The 12901-nt window shown below is 38.8% G+C and overlaps 1 protein-coding gene across 1 annotated transcript in view; it reads right to left on the minus strand.

The window, feature by feature from the left end:
• The window catches only part of LOC108726513 (uncharacterized), a 96679-nt gene that overhangs the window by 6321 nt on the left and 77457 nt on the right, over positions 1-12901 (minus strand). The window contains 1 exon segment of the mRNA XM_018454126.1: positions 12642-12701. Within this exon segment, the coding sequence (XP_018309628.1) occupies positions 12642-12701 (60 nt within the window).

Raw genomic sequence — 12901 nt, forward strand, 5'->3', positions numbered from 1 at the left:
TTTTTCTCCTCTTTTATCTCTCAAGAGCATTTAAAAACTAGGAAGCTCCGTATTTCATATGCGAGCAAAAGCGTTTTGCACGCACCTGTTTTCGTGCACGCGCTGCGCGAGATAATGACGACAGTTTATCGCGATGCAACAGCACGCGCGTGCATACCTGCAGGCACGATGCGTACTCGCGTGCGTCGGGCTGTAACCAGACCGTGCGACTGATAAAGTGGAATACAGCTTGCAACTGATCAATTCTTAATAAAGCGCAGCCGCGATGACACAGGCCGATGTAAGCATCGCGAAAGTGCGAATCAGCAACAAAGTCTTTTGGGACACGTATTATGTATGAACCATTCGAAATGGATTCCGGTAGAAATTATTTTGTTTTTCCTGCACTCTAGGAAAAAAATTTAGTGCCTTCAGCAAAACTTTAGTTGAGGAATTTTTTAACAGCAATCAAATATTTTGTTTAAGTAACAAAAAATTTAATTATTTTTGCAAAATAATTTCTATAACAAAAATATTTATTTATATCAACTAAATAATTCAGTTTGCATAAAATTACAGTTTTGTTCGGTACGTTTTAATCAAAACAATTTCGTTCGATAAATATATTTCAACCAAATTTTGTCACATTGTGGTTCATAGAACATTTTTCCTAGTGTAGGTTCTAGAAAACATAATATGCTGAAAAAAGAGCGTGATAATAGCCATCAAATGTTGAGTGAAATAATTCAATCAAAAATAATTTTACATTTTATTTTTTATTAGACATTTCATTAACGTCTTATTATCAATATTCTTATAAAGAGATATTTATTAGCATAAGAAAAATATTAAGTTGTTTGTCAATTTAATAAATAATATTATTACTCTGATTTTACTCATAAATGCGTTTCGAGACCGAAAAAGATTTCGGCGTGCAGTTTACAGAATCAGATATGTATATAAATTCACACAGAAATATTTATGCATTAAATCCGCTTTAACCGAATATAGGAATTCTCATATTTAATTAGAATGATTTTACTTTTCTAAATATTTAATAATTATTAGCAAACGGTTGGTTATAATTATTATGTTCGATAATACTTGGTAATTAAATATTTAGAAAAGTAAAATTATCTATGGTTAAATTAATCGAACATTTGATTGAAATTATTTCACTCAATATTTGGCTATTATCAGACTCTTTTCAGTGTAGAACTCTAGGGAATAATTAAATAATTTCGAGCGGAATCCATTCCAAACAGTTCCATGATACGAACTCAGGTTCCAATCGCAAGGAATTTATTTTTCATTTCGAATAGCCGAAAGTGGGAATTATCGCGATGTACGGTAACAGAAAAATGTTATTATGAAGTAAAAAGATAAAACGGAATAAAACATAGAATAAAAATAATTTTAAAAAATCTCTTTCTCGGATCAAATTTCAAATCACAAACTTTTGTCCTTCTTCAGTGAAATCTCGCTGGATTCTCCCGCGATTCTGCAGAACCACTATGTTTCGTGCCATCATTACTCGTGTAACCTGATTTGTTAGCGTGTAACACTAACTCATCACAAATGCCGAAACGAGAAACTGAATTTCAGTCTCTCTCTCAGAACGCCGCAACACCTTTCACCGCTTTCATTGAACGAAATTCTCACGCGATCGATTCTTTCTCTACCTCTCTGTTTCTCGCGTTTATCCTGTGCCAAGACTATTTTGTTACGGTACCTTATTATTCTTTTTATCTGATCCTCTCCTCAAATAATTTAATTTCGATTTACCGTTCTATTCTCGACACGTTTCTAGAATCTTTTGTGGATTATGAGAAGTAAATTTTTCGCATTATGACTTGATATTTATGTCGTGTCAATTATCTTTAATCGCTGACAACATGAAATTTTAATCCTTTCGTCAACAATATTCGAGAAATAGAGTAAATTTTTTACTCAAATAAAAGAAGTGCCAATTATGATCAAAGTCAGATATTGAAATAATAAATCTATATGTATTTTTAAATAAATTTATCTCACAATCAGATATACGTGCCGATTATTTTCGGACTTACGGTACAATACAATCTAATTGAAACAATATTTAAAAAATTTTTTATTGTTTCGGACTATATAAAAATCTAAAAGAATTTTAGTATGCTTGTCAAAGCTTCAACGAGTTTTACCATCACAGAAATTGAATATATTGTATTGTATTTATTTTTTATAGATTAAATTAAATTTACCTACTAAAATTCACAAACAAAATATCGAATATATAAAATTGCTTTTAAAGATTCCAGTTACTGACGAAGGTATTTCAAACTTTTTTTATTCTATTACGATATTTTATACAACACAAATTACTTTAATATATCGACGTTAATTTAATATACGTTTTTTAATATATTTGACATACAGAATACAATATGTTTCATAATATTTCTATCGACCTGATTCTGAACACGTAATCTGAGCTTATTAAGTTTCCTAAGTTAATAACAACGTTCCGGAAAGGATATGCTGCTCTACCTAATTGGTACCTTGATTCTACTTATTTCTCTACTTTTTCTCTCGTCTCAATCATCGCGCCAACGACACCAGCAACAGCTAAGTATGCCGAGGCGATTCTAACGGGGCGCGCGGCTATTTACGCGCGGCAGGAAGAGCATTATTTCAGGAAAATTATGCGCATGTTTACTGACTGTACGGAATCGGTCCGTAGACCGTAGACGGAAGCGCGCTTCCGGCGGCGTGAAGTCCGCCAATCGGACTCGTCTGATCGAACAAAGGGCTGTTGGTGATTCGGTCACGGCGGCAGGCATCAGGGTCAATCGGAAGTATCTTGATCGAGGCGGGATCTATTCCCTGTAGATCGCTCGTAGAGCTCTTGCAATTGTTGACAAGCTGGGGTGCCTGTAGTTCAGCGGCCAACGAGAGATCGCCGCAGGATTTGTGCCGAGGTCTGGACGATTGCTGTTTTTTGACAGAGTCTCTTCCATGTGGACGATCGTTCCTCTCATCCACGATCTTCGACAGGGTGTTATCTCTGACGACGTCGGCTTGTTCGTTCTCGGCGACGGTCAGCAGATCTTTCACGTGATCTTCATGACGACGCAAAATCGGCACGTCGACGCTATAATCATTCAGACACTTCCTCTCGTTCGCTTCCATGAGTTCGCATTGCTCGTTCACCAAGCTCAGGTCCAAGGGAGGAGGAATTCTCGCCGCCTTGACCTCGCGCCGTGGGGTCAAACGGTTGGGCGAGACCAATACATCCATCGCCGATTTGGATATCGATTGTCCACGGTTGATCGAGCGTGTCTGATCTACAATCTTCTCGCATTGTCCCGATCGTTGTTCTCGGGATCGCTTGAACTCGACGCGACTCGATCTTACGACACGAGGTTCGTGATCATCCGATGATCCGAATAATTCGAGTCCTTCGGGAACGTTGACCGCACGGGCGGCGTAGAGCGGAGTGTCGAGGTTCCGCTTCAGGATCGTCAGATTCGGCAAAGATCTGCAAAGATCCAGATCCCAGCAAGTCCTATCCTCGCTTTTAGACACGCTCGTCTTGTCGATGTTCTCCGAAATGGAGTCCGATCGCTCGCGATAATCACGGATCATCCGAGAGAGAGGCTCGTTTTGAGAAAATTGATCCCCCGCGAGTTTGTTCTTCCGCGCCAGTTGATTTTTTGCCTCGTCCATGTTGCGGTATCCGCTCCCATCTGGCAAATCCCAGTCTTCTTTCCGAGTCTTAGAATCGATCTTCGTGGCTGAGCCAAAGATGTACTCCGGAAGATTCTTCTCTCGGTACCACGCATCGAGATTAATCTCGTTCTCCTTGAAGCGGCACTGACACGATTTAGCCTGCATTTTCCTCTCACTCGTCGCGTCTCGAAATCGAGCTTCCTCGACGAGCGGTGAGCCCTCGCTCCGTTCATTATTCGCCTCATCGAGTTTAACGGACATTATGTTCCTCATGTCGGCTCGTCTTATCTCGCTTCCGGCTAAGATGTTGACGAGCACTCTGCCGTCTCTCCGAGCGCGACCGTTCCTGCGATTGACGACTCGAGACAAGTTCCTCCTTGCGAACTCGGTTAACGTGTCCATTTCTTCCTCCTCTTCCTCGGGAGTGCGCGTCGTCTGCGCTCGGGACTTCCGGTCGTTTATACTGCTCACGGACGATTGATTGCTCTGACTAGTAAGCGTCTCGGTGCTACCGAACCCGGAGCAGCGCCTTGGCGTTTCCTGGTTGTTTCTTCCGACATTCCCGGTGAGACCGTTGCAATTCTGCCGTGCGTTCCCCGGCATGTCGGCGAAGAACTGCCGCCGGAGATACCGATTATGTTCAAAGATTTCATGTAGCCGCTCTCTGCTGTCGCTGAAGTGCTCCTTCTCGAGCCCCTCGGGAGATCGCGTAGATGATCCGCGCGTGGCAGGACTTCCGGAAGAATGTAGCGTCTCCTGCAGGCAGCTTCGATCCTTCGGGATTGTCTCGTGCGAGACGGGCTCGAGACATTTTCCCGGATCACTGCAGTAATAGTCCTTGTAATCCTTATAAAAGTACTCCCTCTCAAAATCCGTCCGTGGCTTCCAGCTCCATCGGCAGTTCTCGGATTCCAAACAGTCTCCTCGTAACGGCGTGTCGCGATCATCCTCGAAATGCACCGTGCACGCCCGTTGCATTTCCGGCATGGAAACCCGTTGATAGGTGTGTCTCTCGATTCGCGTGTCTTGTTTGTCGCGTCGGATCACCGGTTTATCCGGATGACGGAGTTTGACCAGATTGTCGATGTCGTTCACCAGGCCGGTCCACTGTACACTGTGCTCCAGATCAGCGACGCGCGGTAATATCGTCCGAGTTTCCATTTCGTTCACTGTGTTCCTCATCGTGAGAACTGATGACTTGCGAATATCAAATCGGACGGTTCGCGAATATTCTGACGAGAAATTAAAGCACTCGATATCCGCGGGACACGTTTACCAGACTCTGCATCTCTTCCCAATTCCTCAGGTTTTCCTTACTTTTATAATGAGAAAAATTTCTGATTAAACTAACAAAAGAACCCAACAAAAACGGTATTTTGGTTAGACCAAACGAATTTCTGATTATATGCAGAATTTCTGTCTCTCTAAATACTTTGAAGTGAAATTTGAAAAAGAATGGCAAAATTTTCACCTTTTAGAGCAGGGTTGGTTTTATAAACATGTTTTCTTATAATACTGTTTAAAGCATATTTGAAACATTAAGAACATATTTAAAAGAAGAAACATGTTTTATTTAAAAAAAATGTTTTATTCTTAAAAAAAAAAATTTTTGCCAACCCTGTTTTAGAATGAGATTCAAAAAATTTAGAATTTGTCCTAATTAAAATCTTAAAAAAAAAGTGACAGAATTTTCACTTCTTGGAGTAAGATTTCATATTATTTTTGGAACGAAATTTTTGGGGTGAAATTCACTCCAAAGATTTTAGAGAGTTTGTCCTCACTAAAATGCCAGTCTTGTTGAGTCCTTTGGTTGATTTAATTACGAAAATTTTTTTCAGTGTACGCTTCGTTGCCGAGAGCGGAAATCACGATCGAATCAAGCTGCATATTAATCTCCGGCGGACAAGATCGAGGACGATCTTTTGCCACGCCGGATATTGCACAAAATCTGATCGACGATCGTGATTCTCGTGAAATTAATCGCGCGATTACAAATAGAAATGGAAAACGTGATTCTCCTACGTTAGGTAACCAATTCTTGGTTCAACTCGACGAGCGACCGAATGGAGAGACTCGATTTGTTATTGTCGTGGGGACGATGACTCGCGATCATTTATTCAACGCGCCGTACGATCACTTTTACGTCAGTTTGGGTATTGAGAGCCGTGTCGTCGTAACGGTGACTCGTACGCGAATGTGCAACGTGAGCTGCAACGTCGGCTATCAAGGTTGAAACGATCGCGTCGTTCCGTGTCACGTTCCTTGGTGTGCCAATGTCTGTTTTCGTATCCGTGGCAAACAGTATCGTCGATACATAAACGTAATTTCGATTTCGATAATTCTTCTGTGTCACCATCGCGTTATCGTTTCTCCCTCTTCCTTCGAGATGAGCAAGAACTTTCAATGAAAGTTTAACATCATTCATCGCGTCCCGTGAAACGTTTTATATTCGGACGACGTAATGACGTTGACTCATTAACCGCAGACCTCGTAATGTATAATTAACGAGAATGAACGAGTTTCCGTGAAACTTTCGCGTGCTGTCGTGGCGCTACAGAAAAATGTGAAGAATACGCCGTTTAAGGAAAACCGTGTTAGAAGCGAGAACATTCACACGTAATCTGGAGAAGAGCTACTTATTAAATCGACCCCCCTCGTAAAGGTTTAAGTACCTTAATGAAGTGCGGCTGTTTGTGTTTTACCGACGAGCGGGTGTAAAATCTTTCTCTGAGAAAGGTGCTACTTGCACTCTCATGACTATTCTATTCAAATGAATCTCCGGTGCAATGTGGATCAACGCATTCACGAGGAAGACATACCGCGTCGTTCTTTTCTTTCATGGAGAACGATTTCACTGACAAAGTGTCGCGACTTACTTCTACTTCGCCGTTTCGCTTAAACTGTCCCTTAAAAGTTTCGAGATCGCTCTCTCATCGGACAAAGACTCGAATCTGCGGGTAATTAAATTCGATTTCAATTTGAAACCAAGCTATTCTCGCATTTCAATCGGCCACTGAACTCACGGCCGATGCGAATCTCGAATTTTAACAGACCTGGTAAACGTGTCGTTCAAAGTTCGCTCTTGTCTTCGCTGTATAGACAGGGTTGTCACAAATTCCTTGTCCTAAAATTCTATGATTTTTCCCTGATTTTCAGACAAAATTTTTATCAAATAAAAAAAAACTATTAAATTATTAAATATTTTGTTGACAGAGCAATTTAACATATTGATGTAAATTACTATTATATTAATGTCGCTGCACTGCTTGTATTTTATTGTTAAGTTAGTAATATTCCAAAACTGCGTGTGATGTACGCATATCAAACTTCTTTAAAATGAAGAATTTTTATTTTTCAGAAAACTTTGCAAAATTCTCTGACTTTCCCTAACATTTTCAATTTCCTCTGACATTTCCCTGATTTCCAGTTTTGTGGCAACCCTGTACAGATGAATTTGCTTCGAAATCCGGCAATATCAGATGGTCTTGCACGCGTAATACGTATCAGATCGCACAGAATTCACCTCGAAGCAATCGTACCGTCACTCAACGCGACGTGACGCAGAACTTCCGTGAAACGGGCTGGCGCGGTCGCGAAGTGCCGATTTAACGTGATTATCACGTGACGAGAAGCGAACCTGCGTCTTGTTAAAATTGATTGAATTGTCTTACACTCGCGTACCTCGCCGACACCTGTTATCGGTACCTGCGTAGCGCGACGCACGCGAAACGCGTCTGAGGAAGGCGCCGCGACGTTGGCACCGGTTATCGCGGCTCCCTACTCCTTGAAGAACGGTTCACCAGGCAGGAACCGCGGGGAACGTCTTTGGACGAAGTACACTCGCGTTTCCAACGGTTCCGAACCAAAACCCAGGCTCCTCGATATATTTTGGGACGTTGGTGTCAACGTTAAATCGCACACGATGATCGACGACGTTTCGCCATGCGGAAAGAATCTTGAATTATTCTTGCCAAATGCACGAGAGAAAATGTACACGGCTACGTAAAGTTTGTGGGAGAACTACGTAAGCGTCATTTCTTCGAGTCGTTATCCGCAAAGATAAATATATGGTCGTCGTAATAAAAGGCGTTCAAGGCCACTGACAAAAGCCACGTTGTTGTACGATGTTTCTTCGCGTGCGATATGAGCGCATCGCAGAATGTAATGAGTTGTTTTGCACGCTAATCACTTTCCAGAGCACGTCAATTATTCACGACGCCGGCGGTATTATTTTCTACGCTCGTATATCGCTTCTTGCGGAGAAGACAGACTATAGATTCCATTCCACCTGGTATCATCGTCGACGAAACTGCACATGTCGAACAGGGAAACGCGCATGTACGTTAATCATCGAGAGATTAGATAAGAAGGGACGATCGACAAGAGTCTCCACGTTTGTAGCAAATATTTGAAATAACAACGACTCGATGCCGAGGTTCGTTGCAGTGCCGAAGACGTTCCGAACTGGTCACGCAAGCTGGTGATTAGGTATGTTAATTGCGTTACGCAACGACAATGACAATCGCGCGCGATGGTCGAATTTATCGCGCAGTATCAACTAAAGTATGTGGACATCGCGACGACCACTTCTGCTTCGGCTTCGGCGCTGTGATCATCGCGTCGAAAATAATCGTGACCGCCACTTGTACCAATTTTAGCGGCACGTAATATCGCGTATGCGGTATGATCTAACGTTAAGCGATACGATCGACATCGTTAGCATTAAATTTGTTGAGGTTTTGCGTCTTCCTGTCTTGAAGTTGCATGTCGTGTTTCGTAACATTAATGACTTTTAAATATCTTCTCTGATCCACGAAAGATTTCGAGAAACCAAGCAGTTTTTTTATTTAAAAGATTTCTTATCTATTTCTCTATTCAGAAAGGATGTCTCACCACGAAACAAAAATATATTCTTGACATACTTAATCTTAATGTAATCTTATAAAAATATAAAAATAAAATAATATTTAGATTAGATTAAATTCTTATTCCCCTCCCTCTAGTTAAATAAGACTGACTTGTGATTTCTATCAATGTAGAATAACTTTGTAGATTAACTAATCTCGGTTCAATTCACTCCTCAACTCTTCCTCATTTTTAGAACTAGAAAAAGATAAAGAGTAAGTTGAACCAAGATTGAAGGTCTGTATTGGTGTAAAAGTGGACATTATTCTTTTAAAACAAAAATAATACATATAAAGTTATATATTCTTACGTTTAGAATAATTTTTATCCAACGTTATAACACAATGCTGGCGCCATAGTATTTAATACGAAACCGTCCAAAATCATTTTTTATTCTAGACTTAATAATGTTCTCCATTTAAAAATAAAATATTTATCTGTTAATAACAAATACAGTTAATAATAAATACATACACTGAGAAAAAATGTACTAAATTTTAATAAACAATTGTTTGAATAGTACTAATATAACATTCATCTACGGAAAATAAATATTTGTTAAATAAAAAGTTAAATAAAATAAAATAACAGGTAAATCAAATTGATGGTATAGTAATAGGTATAGTAATAGATAAATCAAATTAATCGTTCTTGTATCAAATAACTATATGTTTACATTTAGTAAATATTCAACTAGCACTATTCGAATAAATACTTATTAAAATTTAGTACATTTTTCTCTGAGTGTAACAGTCCCTACATTCATTGTTTTGTGATAAATCGAAGAATAGTATTGGATCCGGAAATCTTTTATACGGATGTATGTAATATAATTAAATGGGTTGTGTGCTTTTCGTGTCGCTTGTATTGTACTTCTAGGTATTCACGTGTAAATTGAACGACAGCCAGTTCACTGTTACCTTCCCGTTAGATAATTAGTATGCGCGACCACTGTTTAGCGGAGTCGCGAATGCCCTTGACATCGTAAAACTGATGAAATGATTTAGGGACTCTTTGACATCGTAATACGCGCAATTATTTCATCGTGACTGATTTCTAAGCGGGATTTTCCGGATTAGCGATAATACCTTGATTATACGAATTGATCGGTAAACTGAACATAATCAATCGATCACGTAACAGGCCATAAACGCAGTTTTCTCTTTGTCCACTCCGAAACGTTGCCATCATTTTTATCCGTCGTTTCCTGATTACTCGTTTCCCCTTTTTATGCAATATAGAACGTAACATCATTTTAAATATGTACATACTTCTGTTAAGTTGTTATGTTTTTAATACCCACGTAATTAATTCATTTCACTTTTCAGCCGTAATAACTAATTGCAAACTATCGTTACTAATCGTTACGTTCTGAATGTTTTATACATAAAAAATTGCAAAAATATTTTAATTAAGCGGTCTAATCTCACGCTCAATCTTTTTGAATGATAAAAAAATATACAGGTATCTCTAATGTCATGCAGTGACGCATTCAACATTGATGTTTCACGTGCTGTTTCACGATCTCGCGCATCCACAGGAAAGCACAAGCGAGCACGAGGCGCATTTATATCAAATTTCTAATCGAGGCCTCGGCGAGCCACGGTGAGATTTCTCCATATGCGAAAGTGCATATTATTTTTGGCACGTTTCGCGTCGGTGGCTTGCATGCGACGAGCGTAACTTATGTAGAGATCCTCAAGTAAGAGACTGGACACCGTTTAGACAACTTCCGATTTGTCCGCTATATTTTTTTAGACCTGCTTAGATAGAATGAGATAGACGCGTGAGGTAGAATGAGATGCGTGAATATCTCATTCTATCTTATGCATAATTTATCTCATAATTCTACACTGCTAAAAATATCATGAAATTTAATGTATGTTACCCAAGTTAAATTTCATTTCATGAAATTACATTACATATTTAATGTATTTATAATTGAAAAGTATATTCGTATACATGTACGTGAAATTTAATGTACTTTTCATACAATTTTATGTGGATCTGTTGAAATTTAACGCACATATTCATTACATTTAAAACTATTTACTTGTAACTTAGATTTTTAATTAAATATAAAAATACAATAATAACGGGCAATGAGAGCATTAATACGACGCAGAAATTGGTGCACAAATTATATATAATAACTTTGTTTCAAATGATATTCAAAATATATTTATCTAACATACAAATTTACTCGAATGTTTCGATTTTTCTTCAAACCATCTTTAGCAAGTTGTGAATATTTTAGTCGATGTCTTGATACTATAGTCCGTATATGTTGGAGAAAACATTCTACATGAGACCGAGGATGAGCATGTCCCTTCTGTGGGAGTTATTATACACTGATAAATCTATAATATCAAATACTTAACCTAACGTGAGTCGCCACTGCTCCTACTAAATATATCGTTATTTTTTACCAAAACGATAGATAAATATGACACCATATCGTGTCAACTTGACACTATATAATATTAAACATAACCATTGTTTTAGTATAAAATAACGATATGATTGTGTAGGAGCAGTGGCGACTCGTGTTAAGTTAAATTTAACACTATAGATTTAACAGTGTATATAATTTGCGCACCAATTTCCGCGCTGTATTAATGCTCTCATTGCATCCGTTATCATTGTATTTTTATTTTTAATTTCGAGAGCCCGATTAGTATTTATAATCGTTTTAATTAAATCATTCATTACTTTTTTGTTATCTCATGACCACAAATACTTATTACGAAATTTAGCAATCTTAGCAGGTTTTGAAAAATATGACGGATCAATCAGAAGTTGTCTAAATGGTCCTCAGTCTTTTACTTGAGGATTCTACACTGTTAAATCTATAGTGTCAAATTTAACTTAACGTGAGTCGCCATTGCTCCTACTCAATCAAATCGTTATTTTATATTAAAACATGGTTATATTTGACACTATATAGTATCAAATTAACATAACACGATATAATGTCAAATTTAATTATCGTATTAGTAAAAAATGATATATTTAGGAGCAGTGGCGACTCACACTAGGTTAAATTTGACCTTATAGATTTAACAGTGTAGACTTGTGATCCCAAGCCAAACGAAGAAGTGCGAATAAACGTGAATGAACGGCTTGCTTTAATGAGCGCGACGCCGTTTATACTCATTGAGGCGAGCTGCTCAGCCGCGACTGTTCGCATTCATTTGCTGGAACTGGACCAGGCATTATGCGAACGTGCGGATAACGAAGTGATGTACCAACCGGATGAGCACCGGAGTGCTCCCGACCGACCGTACGATTATTACGTTTATGCTCGATCGCCCGTGCAAACGTTCGTTGCACGATCTCTTTTCCGAGCACGCGTCGCTCATGCATCCTGAGTCACATGCACCATGACGTATTATCACGACTCGCATTTAGCAAGTGCCCACATCGACTACGTGCCCGAACTTTAATGGCTCTAAATCGATCAGTCGTAAGCCCGACGACGCGTATACAAAATGTATGCATTTCGAAGAAATTTACATACTTCCTCTTTTATTTTCTGCTTTTGCTAAATTTAGGATTGAAAGTGTTTGAATACACCGAGAGAAAAATATACATTTTAATAAATAATTGTTTGAATAGTACTAATATAACATTTATTTACAGAAAATAAATATTTGCTAAATAAAAATTATATTATAGTTAAATCAAATTAATGATTCTTGTATCAAATAAATATTTGTTACATTTAGTAAATATTTAACTGGCATTATTCAAACAAATACTTATTAAAATTTAGTGCATTTTTCTCTCAGTGTAGGATGGAAAAAAAGCATTTCGTTATCATTATTTGGATGTTAGCAGTTAGTTTTCAAACAAAATTATCTCCAGGTAAAAAACCGCCCGGTTGGTTAAATATGTTTAGTTTCCACGAGGGCCAGTATGCCAGATGTCATGAAACACACGGTAGGGTAATTCAGACTGCGACACGCGCGTGAACGGACAGACGCACACAGAACACACAAGAATAAAATATACGTAATAATAAAAATGATCTGTGTAATCGGCATTACCTTGGCGATCGTCTCTGCAGTGCTGGGATTTTGGTGGCGGCGGGGGTGCATTCGAGTATTCTATGAATGAGCGGAAAAAAATTAAAATAATAATTAGCCGTTCTACCAGCTATGAAAATCAACTCGCGGGATTCAACGAGGAATCGCACACACGTTGCCGAGCGAATCTGTCGGTCAACTTGACGCACGTTCTTCTCTAATATCTAACGATATTGGTGCCACGAGAGGCGGTAATAATTTTTTTAATTCAATCGCACAAT

This window comes from Mycetomoellerius zeteki, unplaced genomic scaffold (assembly GCF_001594055.1).
Source record: "Mycetomoellerius zeteki isolate Tzet28-1 unplaced genomic scaffold, Tzet1.0 scaffold426, whole genome shotgun sequence".
In the NCBI taxonomy this organism is placed as follows: Eukaryota; Metazoa; Arthropoda; class Insecta; order Hymenoptera; family Formicidae; genus Mycetomoellerius; species Mycetomoellerius zeteki.